The 19,421-nt window shown below is 44.3% G+C and overlaps 2 protein-coding genes across 3 annotated transcripts in view; one reads left to right on the top strand and one right to left on the bottom strand.

Annotated features, from left to right (window-relative positions):
- Positions 1–15,518, bottom strand: part of degs2 (delta(4)-desaturase, sphingolipid 2) — an 86,627-nt gene extending 71,109 nt beyond the window's left edge. The window contains exon 1 of one of the 2 annotated variants that reach the window (XM_086002990.1): positions 14,963–15,518. In XM_086002990.1, coding sequence (XP_085859116.1) covers positions 14,963–15,044 — 82 coding nt within the window. In that variant the 5' untranslated portion in view covers positions 15,045–15,518. The remainder of the gene's footprint in view (positions 1–14,962) is intronic. The other variant, XM_086002991.1, reaches the window with a different exon arrangement.
- The window catches only part of yy1a (YY1 transcription factor a), a 38,740-nt gene continuing 34,751 nt past the window's right edge, over positions 15,433–19,421 (top strand). Inside the window, exon 1 of the mRNA XM_086002989.1 lies at positions 15,433–16,103. Within this exon, the coding sequence (XP_085859115.1) occupies positions 15,602–16,103 (502 nt within the window). The 5' untranslated portion in view covers positions 15,433–15,601. The remainder of the gene's footprint in view (positions 16,104–19,421) is intronic.

Raw genomic sequence — 19,421 nt, 5'->3', positions numbered from 1 at the left:
TGAGGAAGAGAGTGTTTGAAGACTAGGACCTCAAAGCCAGCACCAAGCTCCTGGTCTACAGAGCAGTAGTGATCCCTGCCCTGCTGTATGCTTCAGAGACATGGACCATGTACAGCAGGCACCTCAAAGCACTGGAGAGGTACCACCAACGCTGCCTCCGCAAGATCCTGCAACTCCATTGGCAGGATAGGCGCACCAACGTCAGTGTTCGTGCTCAGGCCAACATCCCCAGCATCGAAGCTTTGACCACGCTCGATCAGCTCCGATGGACAGGTCACATTGTCCGCATGCCTGATACGAGACTCCTAAAACAAGCGCTCTACTCGGAGCTCCGGCACGGCAGGAGAGCCCCAGGTGGGCAGAGGAAACGCTTCAAGGACACCCTCAAAGCCTCCTTGAAAAAGTGTAACATCCCCTCCGACACCTGGGAATCCCTGGCCCAAGACCACACAAAGTGGAGGAGAAGCATCCGGGAAGGCGCCGAACACCTCGAGTCTCTTCGCTGGGAGCAAGTGGAAGCCGAGCGCAGGCTACGCAAGGAGCGCACGTCAACCCAAACACCCCACCCACCCGTCCCTTCAACCACCGTCTGCCCCACCTGTGACAGAGACTGTAGGTTCCGCATTGGACTCATCAGTCACCTGAGAACTCATTTTTAATGTGGAAGCAAGTCATCCTCGGTTCCGAGGGTCTGCCTAAGAAGATTGTAATGTAATGTTGCTCAGAGTTATTACTGTAATTTGATCACTGGAATTAACACCATCAAGAAAGACTTGCATTTATATAGCACCTTTCACGACCTCAGGATGTCCCAAATGCCTTACAGCCAAGTTAAGTATTTTTTAAGTATAGTCACTGTTGGAATGTAGGAGACGCGGCAGCCAATTTGCACACAGCAAGGTCCCACAAACCGCAGTGTGATAATGACCAGATGATCTGTTTTAGTGATGTTGACTGAGGGATAAATATTGCCCAGGTCACCAGAGAGAACTCTGCTGCTCTTCTTCAAAATAGTGCCGAGGGATCTTTTACGTACACCCGAGTGGTTTAATGTCTCACCTGACAGACGGCACTTCCCACAGTAAAGTATTCCCTCAGTGGAGTGTCAGCCTGCATCAAATCTCTGGAGTGGGACTTGAACCCACAACCTTCTGACAGAGATGAGAGTCTTACTGCTGAGCCAAGCCCTTGGGTCCCCATAGTCTTCAGATAATAGAACAACATTCTGTCAGATGCAACACCTGCCCTTTACCTCCTCCCTTCCCACTGTCCAGTGCCCCAAACACACCTTCCAGGTGAAACAGCAATTTACTTGTACTTCTTTCAAATTTAGTATACTGTATTCGTTGCTCACGATGCAGTCTCCCCTATATTGGGGAGACCAAACGCAGATTGGGTGATGGCTTTGCGGAACAACTCCATTCAGTCTGCAAGTGTGACCCTGAGCTTCCGGTCGCCTGTCATTTTAATTCTCTGCCCCACTCCCACTCTAACTTCTCTGTCTTTGGCCTCCGACACTGTTCTAATGAAGATTGAGGAACAGCACCTCCTCTTTCGATTAGGCACTTTACAGTCTTCCAGACTCAACATTAAGTTCAACAATTTCAGATCATAATCTCTGCCCCCATTTTTTTGGACGGCAGCTGTTGATGATTCTGCTATTCCCAGTTACACCTCCACCAGACCCATCTTTTTTTTACTTGTCCCATTACCATCTCCTTTTGCCTTGTACCATCATCCCTCTTGTCATTTAATCTTTTTGCTTGTGTCGTTTAATCTCTCCTGCCTTCCACCCGATCACAGACCTTCCCTTTTGTTCTTTCCTCCCTCTGTACTTGCTTAAAACCTGTTACATCTCTAACTTTTTCCAGTTCTGACGAAAGGTCATTGACCTGAAACGTTAACTCTGTTTCTCTCACCACAGTTGCTGCCTGACCTGCTGAGTATTTCCAGCATTTTCTGTTTTTATTCTGTTAGATCATGTCCTTTAGGCTGTAATCTACAAATTTAAAAGTAGAATATGAATGATTATTTCCCAAGAATCATTGGCCAATTTATATTGACTACATTACCGTTATTTAATTTGTCTTTATGTATAAATTACCTGTCATGCATGGCTCAGTTTATCTAATGACATCTGCTGCCAGCATAAAACTAAAAAGTGCATGAACTCTGAGATGTATTATAAATAAAGAACAGCTACAGGGTGCAATGTTTCATATAACAATAGCTGCAGCAAAGTTTTTTTTTATTAGGCACCATCCATCATTGTCATCTTATTTATAAAAAGGCAGAGTATCACTTTGCCAATTCCCACCCCTCCCAAAAATGTGTTTGAAAATTGCCCCCCTGTGAAACCTTACTTACGTTGTGTGCCTAGAATATGTGGGCTTTGAAATGGCATTGAGCTGTGCCCATTTTACAAGTGTAAAAGCCTAAAGGTCCAACATGGTGGGTGGCAGGTGCATGCTCATTTTATACCTGGTCATGCCTCTGCTTTCAGTAATTCAGCTCTGATTTGATCATAGTACAGATGAACACGAATGTCCAGAGCAAAGTATTTAAATGGAGTTTGCCTTTTGAGAGCTTTACATATTGACTCGAGGTCCATTTCCGCAGACACACAATGAATTGGAGTTTCCATGGTAACAAGATAAACACAGACCAGGAAGGCCATTTGAAGGTGAATTCATCCATCAGAAGTACTCCCCATTACAGCATTAAACTGCTTCTTAAATATAAATCGGTGTCTGATATTTCCATGGGGTACATCCAATCCACTGCCATAACCTTGGCGGAAGGTCGGCAGAACCCCTGGAGAAACAGTGTAACCAGTTAAAAATGGCAATTTTACGCCAATTCTCCAGGGTTTTCACTGAGCTTCCATTGAAGTTACAGCAGGAGGTTTGGAGAACACCGTAGACATTCCCTGCCTAGAGTGTTCACCCCTACTGGTCTAGCTGTCTGTTCATTGATATTGGTCTGGAGTCTCCTGTCGAATGGACGGATGAGCCTCAGTTGTTCTGGGTGAGCTGATGGGAGAAGAGCCCGATCCTGGATGCACATATACGGCTGCAAATATCGTACTGAAAGCCAGGGGAGGCGGGTAGAGGAGTTGCCTTGCGTGACAGATCATGCAACCCTCAAATGAATTCAAACTGACTCAGCAGACATGCTGCCATCGTGTTTTGTCGGTGAAAGTGTCTTTCTAGGTGTTAGGGTTAGTACTGCAAGATTTCAAGGAGGCTTTTAGTGCATTTTTACAGGGTTCCATCTGCCCACCTCCCTTGCAATATCCGGACTGCAGCTCGCCATAGAAGATGGCTTTGGGAATTCTATTTTCAGGTATGTGAAGGATATGTCCGGAGTCCAGACCAATGTAACTGGACCTTTTTTTATCATGGCCTCGATTCCAGTTATAGTGCAGCGCTTGAGGACATCAGTGTTAGGCACCCTGTCCTGCCATTTGGAGCCAGAGATAAGTCATAGACAATTTACAAGCGGAACTGGTCAAGCTGCTTGATGTGATGGCGGGAGCAGATCCACGACTCCAATCCCTATAGTAAGGTGGCGAGGCCAACAGCTTGGTCTACAGCAACTTTTGTTGGCAGATGATCTCCACCCAAGTTTGCCAGAGGCGAAGCTGGCCCTTCCAATCTGCTGACGTCGTCATTGGTTGCGGTGTTCTCCCAGAACTCTTTATGTGAAGAGCTTGCTGATTTTGGGGCAGCTGCTGTAATATGCTTGGGTAGAACAACTGAAGGACAGAGACGGGATGAGTTGCTAGTCCATGTGCTTGTTTATTAGGCCAGAGCGAACTGAGCATGCTCATAGTAAACCATGTGATAATACACTGCTTTCCCCTTAAAAAAAAGTATGTATTTCCCTCTCAAATACAACAAAGCTATGGTCCCACCTTTCCCAGCATTACATGTACCACATAACAAAACTCACGACTTTTTTAAAAATGAGCTACAAATCCAGTTCAATAACAGGTTTGCAGAGCCTTTCTGATCTCCTTACAGAATGTTTTGGTGTTGAACCAATTTTCGGGCTCTTTTGTTTTGGTTCTGAATTCATAGATGATCCTGTTTCTATCTCAGACTTGTTTGAACCTGGTACTTCAGTCACTGAAGTCTGAACTGAGTCAAACTCATGTATGTGTTTGTGATCAAGAGGCTCACGATCATGTCATGGTTCATCTCTACCAGAGATCATTTGATCTACATGAACACTTTGGATTTTGTCACCAATTTCAACCAAATATCCCTTGGTTCCAGCAACCTCTACTATGGTTCCTACTCGACTTGCCAGGGGGACTGAGAACATGAACACACCGTTTTGTTTGAAACTGTGTTCTTTCTGATTCGTGTCATAATAACATTTCTGACTCAACTGTTTCTGTTCAATTCTTGAGGCCAAATTTGGTTCAACAAGACTCAATCATGTTCTCAATCTCCTCTTCATCAAGAGCTCTGCTGAGGTATGTCCAGTTGTAGTTCTGTACTTCAGCAAGAAATTTGCCAAACGTTGCTTCATGCTGAGTCCCAAACAACCCTGCAACACTTGCTTTTTGAGAGCTTCTTTCACTATTCTGACTGACCTTTCGGCTGCTCCGTTTGAAGCTGGATGATATGGTGGAACGAGAGTGTGTTGATACCGTTCCGTTTCATGAATTCTTGGAATAGAGCAGAAGGGAACTGAGGGCCATTGCCAGAAACAAGCTCTTCAGGTTAGCCATGACATGCAAAGATAGACCTCAACTCAGTTGTAGTATTTGCACTCTTGTGTTTCACTTCAATCCACTTTGAGTGACTATCTACAAGTACCAGGAAATAATCATTTACTTTCTCACAGAAGTCTACATGTACTCTCTGAAAAGGTCTACTTGGTCGTGACCAGGGTTGTAGTGGCGTTTTGGGTGGTTTGTTTCTGTAATTTTGGCAAACGCTGCATTTGCTGACAAGTGATTCAAGATCACTGTCCAACCCAGGCCAGTAAACAAAGCTTCTTGCAATTGATTTCATACTGACAATCCCTGGGTGTTCAGTATGAAGTTCGGCCAGAATTCTATCTCTTAAAGAAGTAGGTACCACCACTCTGTTTCCCCATTTGATACAAACTTGCTCACAAGACAATTCAGTATGATGGCTATGGAATGGTTTCAATTCTGTGTCCATACACTGACCAGACCATCCATTCAACATGTTTTCAGTACTGAGCCCTTTTGAGTCTCATCTCAGTTGCATTCACGGGAAAGTCTTTGTCAACTGCACCTAACATGAAAATAGTACCTTCATCTCCAACACTAGTCCTCATGTGACAACCTGGACAAGGCATCTGCGATTGCATTTTGCTTTGAAGTGTGATATTCAATCGTGTAGTCATATTGTGACAACAACACTGCCCAACGTTGCATTCTTGATGCGGCCATTGCAGGGATGGCAGATTTGGGCCCCAATATTGCAAGGAGCGGTTTGTGATCGGTTATCAGGGTAAACTTTCTGCCGATCAGGAACTGTTGGAATTTCTTGATTCCAAACATTATGGTGAGTGCTTCCTTTTCAATTTGCGTGTAGTTTCTTTCGCTCTTTGTGAGGGTTCACGATGCGAACATGATTGGTTTCTCTTGGCCGTCATCCATTACGTGACTTATGACGGTTCCCATATCGTAGCTAGAAGCATCACGCGCTAACTTAAGCTCACGCTCGGTGTCGTAGTGCACAAGTAGAGCATCGCTAGAGCGCTTTTGTCCACTTCCACCAGACATCCTTTTTGAGGAGCTTGTACAATGGAACTAACATGGTCACTAACTCAGGTAAGAAACGTCTGTAGAACTGGACCATTCCAAGGAAAGATTTTAACTCGGACACTTTCTGTGGCTTTGGAGCATTGATGACAGCATCAAGCCATTTGCATCAACTTTCAGAGCAAGGTACACAACCTCGGGCTGCACAAAAGCACATTTGCTCCTTTTCAATTTGACATTGTGGGCATTCAACCTTTGAAGCAATATATCTAGCACTTCTAGATTTTCTTCCTCACTGCTTGTTGCAATCAGCACATCATCTTGATTGCATAAGCAATTTGGAACTCCTTGCAAAATCTTATCCATCGTAGCCTGGAAGATTTTGGGGGAGGACTTTCCACCATATGGCAGCTTGGTGTATGAGTACAGTCCCTTGTGTGTGTTGATGGTGAGATACTGTTGACTCTTTGTCAACATTCAGCTGAGCGTAAGTGTGCGACAGGTCAAGCATGGAGAAAACCTTTGAGCAGAGAGTGCTGCATACAAATCTTGCGATGTAAATAATGGGTACTGCTCATTGTCAACTGCTTGGTTGATAGTAACTTTGTAGTCACCGCACAAGCGTACAGTTTTGTCTGCTTTGAGCACTACCACAATCGGGGTAGACCATTCACATGTCAGTTTTTACTAGCACTCTGTTCTCTCTGAGCTTCGCTAGCTCTTGCTCCACCTGACTTTTCAACAATATAGGCAGCTTTACTGACTGGCCATTGTGTTGAACTGTACATTCCATTTGTCCACATGTCTTTCGGATTTCTCTGGAGTAGGTTTTTAACTCTATGGTACTCTTTGTAAGTGGTATTTAATTACATTTACTCTCATATGCCATTACTCATGATAGAGCAGTCCACCGCCATGTCGATACACATGTTGCTCGTTGATCAAAAGTTCTGTACGGAAATCTTTCTCGACTGTTAGCGTTGCCACTAATGGGCTACTGTAGATGCCTAGTTCTTCAAAATCAGGTGTGCTTACTTCAATATTGTGAACTCCGCCATTTTGTTGTCGCTGCTTTGCATTTCCACTAGACTGGTTCCTACTTCCTGTTTTGGATCTAGCTCTGTAAGCTGTTGAAATATGGCCTTGCTTCTGGCAGTGAAATCACTTCACATTTCTGTATTGTTAGGACTATGGTGAGTGATTTCAATTGTAGTGATAACATTTCACTGAACTGCTCTCATTGACATGCTTTTGACTCGGTCTCACAGCTTTAGGTACGGCGGTGGCTTTGTGACTTTAGACCTCAGCTGCACTAGTCACTTGAGTTGGATGGAGCTCCCTAGCATTCTTAGGTGCCATCTCCATAGATAGGGCAATTTTGCATGCTATGTCAAACATTAGGTTCAGAGTGTTCAGTAACTTGGACTGTGTGCACTCATCCACTAGTCCACACACAAACTTATCTCGCAACGCACGATCCAAAAATGTGCCGAAGTTACAATGTAAAGACAGATTCTTTAGAGCTACAATGTACTCACTGATGGTTTCACTTTGTTTTTGGTTTCTGGTACCAAACTTACAGCTCTCTGCTATTTCTAATGACTTTGGGTTAAAATGGTCTTCAAGGTTCTCGACAATGTCTTCAAACGACACATCCTTCGCTTTCCCTGGCGCGATTAGATTTGTCAACATTCTGTAGACATCTAGCCCGATCTCCATTAGAAAAATTGCTTTCTTCCATTCATGAATTATTTTATTTTGAGCTTGAACATTCTCATCTGCACCTTCGGTCTCAATAATGTTATTGGCCATAAAAAGCATCTCCATCTGCTCAATGTAAGAATGAATGAATCCCGTAGGTGGCAGGTTCAGAAAGTGGTTAAAAAAGCATACAGGATACTGGGCTTCACAAATAGAAGCATAGAGTACAAAAGCAAGGAGGTTATGAGTGAACCTTTTATAAAACACTGGTTCGGCCTCAACTGGAGTATTGTGTCCAATTCTGGGCACCGCACCTTAGGAAGGATGTGAAGGCCCTAGAGAGGGTGCAGAAAAGATTTACGAGAATGATTCCAAGGATGAGTGTCTTCAGTTATGTGGATAGACTGGAGAAGTTGGGGTTGTTCTCCTTCGAGCAGAGAAAGTTGAGACGGAATTTGATAGAGGTATTCAAAATCATGAGGGTCTAGACAGAGTAGATAGAGAGAAACTGTTCCCATTGGCGGAAGGGTCGAGAACCAGAGGACACAGATTCAAGGTAATTGGAAAAAGAACCAAAAGCGACATGAGGAAAAACTTTTTTATGCAGCGAGTGGTTAGGATCTGGAATGCACAGCCTGAAAAGGTGGTGGAGGCAGACTCAATCATGGCTTTCTAAAGGGAAATGGATAAGTACCTGAGGGGAAAAGATTTGCAGGGCTATGGGGAAAGGGCGGTGGAGTGGGACTAGCTGAAGTGCTCTTGCAAAGAGCCGGCACGGGCTCAACAGACTGAATGGCCTCCTTCTGTGCTGTAACCATTCTATGATGCTATAGGCGCGGCCATGCTTGTCCCGATCCCATCGAAGTGACTCAGCACGCTACCTGTGTACATGTGAGAATCAACGCCACTGTTGCTATGTATACATACACGCGAAGGCGAAGCACAGACGTCAGCATTAACAGTACAACATCACAAAAATTCAGTCTAGGTGTCACAAATTCACCTTAAACTTGTCCACTCGAAGGTTGAACACTGTGTCCTTGCATGATCCCTAAAAATGGCTTTGGGATCCCATCCTCGTTGCCAAAATGTAATATACTTGGGTAGCACAACTGTAGGACAGAGACACGATGAGTTGCTAATCGTGTGCTAGTTTATTAGGTGCTCATAGTAAACCATGTGACAAACCATGTGATAACACATTACAGCTGCATTTTGAGCAATGTTGGAGTTTCCACAGGGTGGATGTGGGGTGGGTGGCTGACAAAGGAGTTTATTTGAATAATCAAATCTAAAGATGACAAAAGCATTGATAAGAGTTTATGGTGGAGAGACTGCGATGGGGTCAACATCAACAAATATTATGCAAGTGGAAACAGTCTTGGTGACAGATAAGGTGTGGGGTATAAAATGCAAAACAGGATGCCAAAGTTTTACCTGGTCTGGTTTAAACTAAGCAAGTGGCTGGGGTGAGGAATGGAATACATGGGCAAAAGTAATGCCTTCAGTCTTCCCAGTGCTAAATTGGATGATGTTGTGGCTCATTTGTGGCTTGATGTCAGACAAGCAGTTTGTCAGCATGGAAGTGGACATGGGGTTAAGGAGGGTAGACCTAGGTGTCATCAGCAAACATAGAAGCCGGCCTTTGCCTGTGGATTATGTTGTCATGGGACAGCATGTAGATGAGGAAAGGGAGGGGACCAAGGATAGATCCTTGAAAGACCCTGCAGGTGAAAGTGCAAGAGTAGGGAAAAAAACATTTCTGGAGATGCATTTGCTGCATTCAGATAGATAAGAGTGAAACCACACAAGGGCAGTCCCACAGAGCTTGAAAATGGAGGAGGATGACATGGCCCACTGTTTCGAATGCTGTGCACAGTCGAGAAGGAATAATGCACCATGCCTACAACCACAGAGGATGTCAGGTATGTCTACTACCAGAGCTGTCTTGGTGCTGCGAGAAAGGTAGAAGCCAGACTGGATGGATTTCAACAGGGAGTTCTGAGAGAGATGAGTACAGTTGGGAGAAAACTTGTTTGAGAACTTCATAGGAGAAAGAGCAGTTATAAATTAGAAAGAACAGATGGATTGAGGACCTTTTTTAGGAGAGTGATGGTGCCTGAACAAAGGGAACTGTTAATAATAGCAAAAAATTGGGTTTTGTGGATAAATAAGTGAAGAAAAGCCCAGCAGGGGTAGATGGCAGAGAAACTGCAGAGTGACGGAGATCAAGACTAGAGTGCGTGGGGGACTTGGAGGAGCTCTTCTCTGAACTGCCTTCAGTGTGTGAATATCTCCCCTGTGTCTCATTGACCAGCACTGGATACAATATTGAACATGTGGTCTGATTAAAGCATCACACAGTGTGACCATGACTTCCTCTGACCTGTACTGTACTGTTTTTGTTATATAGTTCAGCATTCTATTTGCTTTGTTGATTGCTGCTCTGCAGTGATTGGACATGCTGAGGCTTCACTCACTCCTAGGTCTTGTTCAGCTTTATCAACTCCATTCATGGAGTACATGTGCACCTAGTTTCCCTTCCTCAAGCAGTACTTTACACTATTGGCATTAAATTTCATCTGCTATTGTCCTTCCTACTTGCACATTTTCTCAACTCATTTTGTATTTTATGAGCGGCCTCCAGATTCAACTTTTCCTCCTAGTTTGGAGTCATCTGCAAATCTGACAAATTTATATTGATTTTCTAAATTCATTGATGTAAATTAGAAACTGATTGAAAACTTTCAGGGATATACATCATAACTCTGAATTAATAGCAACACAACAACTTGTATTTATATAACACCTTTATCATAGTAAAACGTCCCAAGGCACTTCACAAGAGTGTTCTCAAACAAAATTTGACACCAGGCCACATAAGGAGATATTAGGGCAGATGACCAAAAGGTTGGTCAAAGAGGGAGGTTTTAAGGGGCGCCATAAAGGAGGAAAGAGAGGTGGAGAGGTTTAGGGAGGGAATTCCAGAGCTTAGGGCCTTGGCAGTTGAAAGCACAGCTGCCAATGGTGGAACAATTAAAATCGGGGATGCTCAAGAGGCCAGAATTGGAGGAGTGCAGATATCTTGAAGGGTTGTAGAGCTGGAGATTACAGAGATAGGGAGGGGCAGGGCCATGGAGGGATTTGAAAACAAGGGGAGAATTTTAAAATGAGGCGTTGCTTAACCGGGAGCCAATGTAGGTCAGCGAGCACAGGGGTGATGGGTGAACGGGACTTAGTGTGAGTTAGGACGCGGGCAGCAGAGTTTTGGATGACCTCAAGTTTATGGACAGTAGAACATGGGAAGCCGGCCAGGAGTGTGTTGGAATAGTCAAGTCTGGAGGTAACAAAGGCATGGGTGAGGGTTTCAGCAGCAGATGAGCTGAGGCAGGGGCGGAATTGGGTGGAAATAGGCGGTCTTAGTGATGGCACAGATATGTAGTCAGAAGCTCATCTCGGGGTCAAATATGATACCAAGGTTGCAAACAGTTGCCAGGGAGAAAGATGGAGTTGGTGGCTAGGGAACAGAGTATGTGGTGGGGAATGAAAACAATGCCTTTGGTCTTCCCAATATTTAGTTGGAGGAAATTTTTGCTCATCCAGAACTGGATGTCGGCCAAGCAGTCTGACAATTTGGAGACCTTGGAGGGGTCAAGGTGGTGAGGTAGAGCTGGGTGTTGTCAGCGTACATGTGGAAACTGACGCTGTGTTTTTGGATGATGTCGCTGATGGGCAGCATGTAGATGAGAAATGGGTGTGGAACAAGGTTCCGGGAGCAGGAAGAGAAGCCGTTGCAGGTGATTCTCTGGTTACCACTGGATAGATAAGAATGGAACCAGGCGAGTGCAGTCCCACCCAACTGGATGATGGAGGAGAGGCGTTGGAGGAGGATGGAGTGGTCAACTGTGTCAAAGGCTGCAGACAAGCCAAGAAGGACAAGGAGGGATAGTTTATCTTTGTCACAGTCACATAGGATGCCATTTGTGAGTTTGATGAGTGCCGTTTCGGTAGTGTGGCAGGGCAAAGACTGACCATGGTGTGTTTACAATACTACAAAACAACTGTCATTTAACAGTATTATAAGTAAAGGATCAGTTGTTTGCTGAATATTTAACTAAGATTGCAATATTTATGTCAAAAGCAGCATTTGCTCTCATTTTATATTAAATTATATATTTAACTCCAAAAATTAAAAGTCCAACATTTTAATATCGTTTGCAATGATCTGGTTTCTTTCACTAGCAATATGTATTATTGGTTTGCATATTATTAAAGGTATTTAATAATTCATAGCATCGAACCAGCTTTGTACATTCAGACTTTCTCATAATTTGCTTTCAATGGTTGCTCAAGTTACATGAATTTTGTAGGGAAATCATTGGTGGGCAGCCACCTATCGGCTACTGTCTTACTGCCTATTCATACTTAGGAAATAGTAGTAGCACACAATTGTTAACTTCAAATTAGTTTCTGGATGTTATTTAACCGATCATCAGGTACACAAAAGCAAATGAGAAATTACCGTTCAAAAACAGATATGGGCCAATAATGGTTTCACGTTACAAGGTATGAATTTTTTTCCACGCAAATCTATTCGCTCAATCATTATTAAGAACTATAATGGCACTGTCTCTATAAAGTTCAGTTTATGTAAATTGTATTTAGCTGAACCCCATTTCTATTAAACACTAAACATAGTGGTTAAGGACCAAGCGGGATTTATTCATGTAAATAAGATAAAAACGAATGCTGCTTTCATACACTCTAAGTACTGTTTTAATCGACATCGATGGCACTTTTGAATTCTAACGGGGTCAAAGATTTTGTTGCACTTGGGGAGATCGCTCGGAAATTGCAGAGAACGGCCCTGAAAGGTTAAATTTCACTGATAACCAAGCTAATGGATCTGTTTCTCGCCCACTATTAAATGTTTCGGATTTCGCCCTCGGAGTTTTTTTCCCGAAATGTATATAGCTCCGAAATTTACATGAATCTGTAAAATGCATAATTTTGATGTATTAATTTGCTTTCCAGCAGATCCATGATGAAAGTTTAGTCATGATAATCGCGAATCAAAACATAGTTTTCCTTTATTTTGCGGCAAACGTCGTCATTGCAAATATCCTATATAAGAAAAGCGACATTATGCGACGGTCTGATAAATCCACGTTTCGCTACCATTCTTTGTCATGAATACTGGGCATTCATAGAATCATACAGCACAGAAGGAGGCCTGTACCAGCTCTTTGAAAGAGCTATCCAATTAATCCCACTCCCCTTCCATACGGGGGATGGAAAGTTTTTAACTGCAGTTTTCTAGCAGTTGAATGAGCTATCCTCCAGTCTCCGTGAATATTTCGCAATGGACAACTGGACAGAAAATGTTATGGTTTACAACAGATAAGTGAATGGTTGTATAAGGTAGATGGGACCAATATCAAGTATTTATAGACCTCCACATTCCAAACTGTACTTTAGCAATATCATGAATACCATCCCTCCCAAGTCACACATTATGAAGACATGGGCATATATTGCCATTCCTTCATATGGGCTGGGTCAAAATCCTGGAAGCACCCTCCCCCTCCCCCCCACCAATACATCATGTTTGTCTTGGCCACCATCCTGGTCCGGCGCATGCAGGGGTCCCCAATGGAGGGCTCTTTACAGAGAGTCCTCCCCTTATCTATTGGGGACTTGGCCTGAAGGGTGTTGCACGGAGCAGTCCCCTGCAATAAAGTTTTAAGTAAGTTCACAGACTCCCAGGCCGCCTGCCTTTTCTGCAGCCTGGAGGTGTCCTTGTTCCATGTTTATATGGAGTGTGAGAGGTTGCAGCCCCTTTTCCACTATTTGAAGAGGCTGCTCCTCGATTTCTGGCTGCACCTCAGTCCCACGCTCCTGATCTTTGGTCACCCGGTGCGGAGGGGAGCGGGCAGATCGGGGACCTCCTCATAGGGCTGCTCCTGGGCCTGACCAAAGTGGCAATAAACTGGTCCAGGCAGCGGGTGGTCAAGGGGGTCATTCGGCCCGACTGCCTGCCTCTCTTCCGCTGCCACGTTCGCACCCGGGTGGACCTGGAGATGGAGCACGCGGTGTCTGCCGGCACGCTCGAGGCCTTCTGCGACCGATGGACACCGCGGGGACTGGAGTGCATCGTCACCCCCCCCCCCAAATTTTAATTAAATTTGTTAAGTTTCATTTAATGTTTTATTAGTTAGAGTCTGTTTGTTTACGGGTTGCTCAAAGGAGTACACCATGTTTGGGAGAACCATCACCGCAAAGACTGCAGCCATTCAGGGAGAAGGCCCACATTCTCAGAACAACTGCATTGGGCATAAATGACAGTTTTGGCTGTGTCTGCCCACATCCTGGAAACAGGTAAAAAAGGTAAGTATAGGACGAAATAAAATTAAGGGCATATAGGGAACGCAAACTTTAAAAAAAAAACGATTAAGTTTACTCTGGGGCGACCTTTTAACATTTAAGGTTGTAAAACGTACCAAGGCGCTGAATGTAACTTCTATTTGCACACCCCGCACAAAATCCAAGTCGGACTGGAGACTTTACATTTGCAACAGGTGTCACGGACATTTATCCACCAGTCAGGACAAAGTTTACTGCCCTACCTAAACGATCCCTGCCCCACCCAACTGTATAAAGATCATTCTTCATAAATTTATGGATTTGTTAAACCGCATTTAATTGCGCAAATCTTTCAAAAAGCGCCTCCGATTCCCGTAGAGTCGTGTTTAGATTCTTTATATTGATGGAACGAAAATCCACTGAAATCAGATCACTGAAATATCACTTTGAAATTATATAAATCTTATTCTCACGCAGTTTTCAAATGTACCGTGTACTGAATCGATCAGATTTGCCAGCACCACCACTTAAGTATCTTCAAACTTTCCAAGTTGCCCTCTTCGAATAATGTTTTTTAAAAGATTATTTGAAACAAATATGTGCTAGAATATGTGATTCTTTAAGACATACGCGAACCTGGCACTTAGTGATCAAAAAATCCAGAGGAAAGTATTTACAGGTGAATCAAATATCAGTTCGCAATCTTAGTACTGGATAGACATGGGGAAAAAGTCTCACTGTAAGTAGTGATAAATTGTGCACGAAAAGTACTTAATGCGCTGGTTTGGAAAGGGAAGGGAAATTTCTAACCTGATCGGTAAGAGACGTAAGCCGATCGGTTGGAATATTATAAAAATGGACTACGTTGCTCGCCCTAACGCCCTTTACAAATACTAGCGTTCCGATAATTGATGCACATTTTATAGGAGAACTTGGGACAAAAAAACTTCACCTTCAGTAAGTACCGTTTACTTAAAATGATAAAGACAATTCCTAACTTCAAGCACTGTGGCAAAACAAAGAAAACTGTTGAAAAATAAGAAGCGGAATAATTCTTAGCCACATTTTGATAATGATGACATATATACAAAAAAATCAGGTTTGTAGACAAACTTTATTTGCATTTTTGTAAAAAAAAATTATACATACCCAACATTTCTTTCCTTCTTTGCGTGTGAGGCTGATCCGTATAGACCCATTCAAAATCATCTCGTCTCATTTTGATCCCCATAATGTTGGATGTTTAATAATGTGTGTGTGTGTGTGAGCAACCTGCCTGCCAGTACCGCTTCTGAACGCTGCCACCCACCTTAACGTAGCGGGGGAAAAAATGCGCTTCGCGTACCTACCCAGGGGAGGTGCTCCAGAAAACCACATTGGCAAAGGTCCAAGCAGGTGAGTAACAAAAGAGAACTGGATGCAAAAGTATTCACTCACAACCAATTACACACTCACACAGACACAAAAAAGGATTCCGAGATGCATTCACAAAACCCACGAAGGCTGGCTGTAGTGTTTTGCCGTGGAGTGTGAGTGTTACGTTTTAATGAGTGAGAGAGTTTGGCACATGGCAACAAGGGCAAATCATGAAGGACAGGAAGTGGAATGAAGTCTCGCGGTAGTTGCCGGCAGCGCCCGAGCGGATGGTGGCTGCCGTTTTTTTTTGTTGCGAGATTTGGTGCTGATATTTTCTAGTTAATTGTTGTTGAGATAAAGCGGGGGGCAGAAAGAGAAGGAGGCCAGGGGGAGGGGAAAAAACACCCAAGGAAAAGAAATTTTTAAAAAACCATGGCATCGGGCGATACTTTATATATCGCGGCGGACGGCTCGGAAATGCCGGCCGAAATCGTGGAGCTTCACGAGATCGAAGTGGAGACGATCCCGGTGGAGACGATCGAGACGACGGTGGTGGAAGGGGACGAGCACCAGCCCATGATCGCCCTGCAGCCCCTCAGCGACGACCCGAGCCAGGTCCACCAGGAGGTGATCCTCGTTCAGACGCGGGAAGAAGTGGTCGGGGACGACGCCGAGCTGAGGGCCGAGGACGGCTACGAGGACCAGATCTTGATCCCCGTGCCGTCGGCCGGGGCCGAGGAAGAATTCATCGAGCAGACCCTGGTGACCGCCGTCTCCGGCAAGAGCCGCATCAAGAAAGGGGCCGGCAAGAAGGCCACCAAGAAGAGTTACCTGAACGACGGGGGGTTAGACAGGACCGGCAGGAAATGGGAACAGAAGCAAGTGCAGATCAAGACCCTGGAGGGGGAATTCTCGGTGACGATGTGGGCTTCGGGTAAGCGATGGGGAAACCAAACCCTCGGTGTGTGTGTGTGTGTGAAAGGGGGGAAAGCAAAAAAAAATGATCAGTAACCAAAGTCCGCGCATTTGCGAGCTTTCCCTTCAGCTCTAGGGCGTGTCCCGCCGCATCGGGGATGGGGGAGGGGAGAAGAAACGGCGAAAAGGCGACTATTTCGGTTTTTTCCGCCACTCGGTTGGCTTCTCAATGTTTTTGTTTTGAAGGGAAGCCATGTTTCCCCCAGGTTATGGGCGCCGCCATGTCAGTATGGCCGCCCGAAAACATGGCTTCCCGATCGGGGAAGATGGCGGCTGAAGATGGCGGGCGGAGCGGGAGCGAGTGCGCTGCTGCTGTTCGGGCCTTGGGCTGCTGTGTGGCCGTTAGGCCCTCGCTCGCGCTAGGCCTCATGGCGTAGTTGGACTTTCCGCAACGGCGCAACCTAACCTGCTGAAACGTACACGTCAGCGGGCGAGCGAGCGAGGGGGTGGGGTCTCCTGATTGACAGCGGCGCGGGAGGCCGCGGGCAGCCAATCAGGTAGCGGAGGGCGGGAGGCTGCCAGCAAGTTAGGTGGACTGGGTGCCTAGCGAGTGGCATCGATTCGGGGGGAAGCTCGGCAGCCGCAGTGGCGCTCTGTCCTTACCGTTTCACTCTCGATCATTTCTGCCTTTCCGGTCCTGCGAGTTAATTTTGGAAAATCAAGTTCGTTCGTTTTGTCTTTTTTAAAAAAAAAAGGTGGATTCCGAAATCTAGGTATTGCGGAGGGCGGATGATTCCTTTTCCCACAGTGGTGGTGGTGGTGATTTTTAAAAAATGCTTTTCCTCATCAAACTTCGACGGGGAAAAAAGGCGATTTTTTTTCAATTGAATTTGTTTTGCGTTCGTTTTTCGAGATTTATTGCCCGCGGGTCGTGATTCAGAGTCTGGATTCAGAGTCTGAATTGAGATCGTTTGCCCCATGAAGCTTGAATAGTCAGGCAGTTGTACAAGGAAATATGTTGTAAAAATAAGTATCCGAAGCCCTGTGAAGCTTTGCGAACATCACTGTATTCAGATTCCGAATGTGACTTGGGATGATGTAGGGCAGAAGTTACCGCTTAGAACATTTTGGCACTCTTGTGGACCACTTTTTTGTTGTTGAAAGGTTAATGGGGGGGAAACCTTAAAATACGTGCCAATGTGGACGTGGGAAGACATATTCGGTGCAATTACGATGCTTGTGTCTGAGTGTATTTATGTTTTCCAGTAAAGACTACTCCAGGCAAGTTAACATTGGCAGCAAGTATAATTAGCACTCTTTCCCCCCCCCCCCCCCCCCCCACACAGTTTGATTTTATAATTAAAGGTCTGATTAGACCTACAAGGAGAGATTGTGTAGATTGGGCCTATACTCTGGAGTTTAGAAGAATGAGAGATGATCTCATTGAAACATATAAGATTCTGAGGGGGATTGACAGGGTAGATCCTGAGAGGCTGTTTCCCCTGGCTGGAGAGTCTAGAACTCGGGGGCATAGTCTCAGGATAAGGTGTCGGCCATTTAAGACTGAGATGAGGAGGAATTTCTTCACTCAGGGTTGTGAATTTTGGAATTCTCTGCCCCAAAGAGCTGTGGATGCTGAGTTGTTGAGTATATTCAAGACTGAGATTGATAGATTTTTGGACTCTTAAGGAAATCAGTGGATATGGGGATCGGGTCGGAGGCTGGCGTTGAGGTCGAAGATCAGCCATGATCTTAATGAATGATGGAGCAGGCTTGAGGGGCTGTATGGCCTACTCCTGCTCCTATTTCTTATGTTCTTGGACAATATGTTAATTTGTGGATAGAACAGTTAGAGAGCAAACACTAATTGAAAAATCCAGCCCAATCTTCAAGTATAGTACAGAATGATACAAGTTCTAGATTTTGCTGGCATTTTATCTTTAATTGAAGTGCTGATTGTTAAATAGATAGATAACTGCAGATAGATAACTGCAAATATTATAGTATCATCTGGAACTCAATAGAAGGGTATGGTTCAGTACATTGCAGTTTTATGCTTGAATCAGGCATACATTTGTCTGATGTAGCTAAAGCTTCAGATGATGGTGATTCTTTGTAATTTGTGAAAATAAAGTTGTTTGTTCATGTTATCATTTACCATGTTCATTCCTGCAACTTTATATTCATAACATTGGCATTGTTTGAAATTAGCCAGATGTTCAGACTTGCGTAACCTACTGAAGTTTGGTATTCATATAAAGTTGTCGGTCATGTTACGATCATTTTTACCTTCATACCAGCAAGTTTATATTCATAAAATTGGCATTGTTTGAAATTAGCCAAATATTCAGTCTTACACAAAACCTGCTGATGTTTGGTATTCATATTCAAACTATCTTCATCCTGTTAGCTGCAAGTGCTTCAGATGCTTAGACTAGGTGTTCTGCCAGCATAAACATGGCAGACTCTCTTCAGTCTTCTGCTCCTATTAGCAGGTGTCTCTCTTTTTTCTCCCCTCTTTTCCCCAGACAACTCTGTTACAACTGAATTGAAATTAAAAGGAAAATAAAGTACAAAATTGTGTGTGTATTTTTTTTAATATGACTTTGAGGAGCAGGTGCAACTGTAAAAGAAAAATGAGAGGCAATATAAATTAAATGGTTCAATTTTAAAGGAGGTGCAGGAACAGAAATCACTGGTTAGGCATCAGTTAGTCTATTGTGTCCAATTCCGGGCATGACAGGGAGGCCTTGGAGAGGTTGTAGAGGAGATTTACCAGAATGGTACCAGGGACGAGGGGCTTCAGTTATGTGGAGAGATTAGATAACCTGGAATTGTTCACATTTTGAGCAGAGGGGGTTATGGGAATATTTAATAGAGGTGCTGGGATTTCTGAGGGGTTTTGATAGTCAATCGGAAGAAACTTTTCATTGGCAGGAGGATCGGTAACCAGCGGACACAGATTTAAGATAATTGGCAAATATCCGAGGGTTTCGAGAATTTTTTTTACGCAGTGAGTTACGATCTGGAATGCACTGTCTGAAAGGGTGGTGGATATAGATTCAATAGTAACTTTCAAAAGGTAATTGGCTATATTCTTGAAAAGAAAAAGAATTGCAGGGAAGACTAATTGGGTTGCTCTTTCAAAGAGCTGGCACATGCACGATGGGGCAAATGGCCTCCTGTTCTGTTTGATGCTATATAATTGGTTACGTGAAAAGTGGCGGTGGAAAAAGATCAATTTTTTCTGTCTGCGTTCTTGTCATTTCCTTTGCCCATCTAGCTATGCATCTCCACAGGATGGTATGCAGAGCTACAATTTGGCTGTTGCCAGTGT

This window comes from Somniosus microcephalus, chromosome 12, assembly GCF_052327205.1.
Source record: "Somniosus microcephalus isolate GS21.2 chromosome 12, FLI_Smic_1.0, whole genome shotgun sequence".
In the NCBI taxonomy this organism is placed as follows: Eukaryota; Metazoa; Chordata; class Chondrichthyes; order Squaliformes; family Somniosidae; genus Somniosus; species Somniosus microcephalus.
This window is presented reverse-complemented; position numbering and strand designations above follow the sequence as displayed.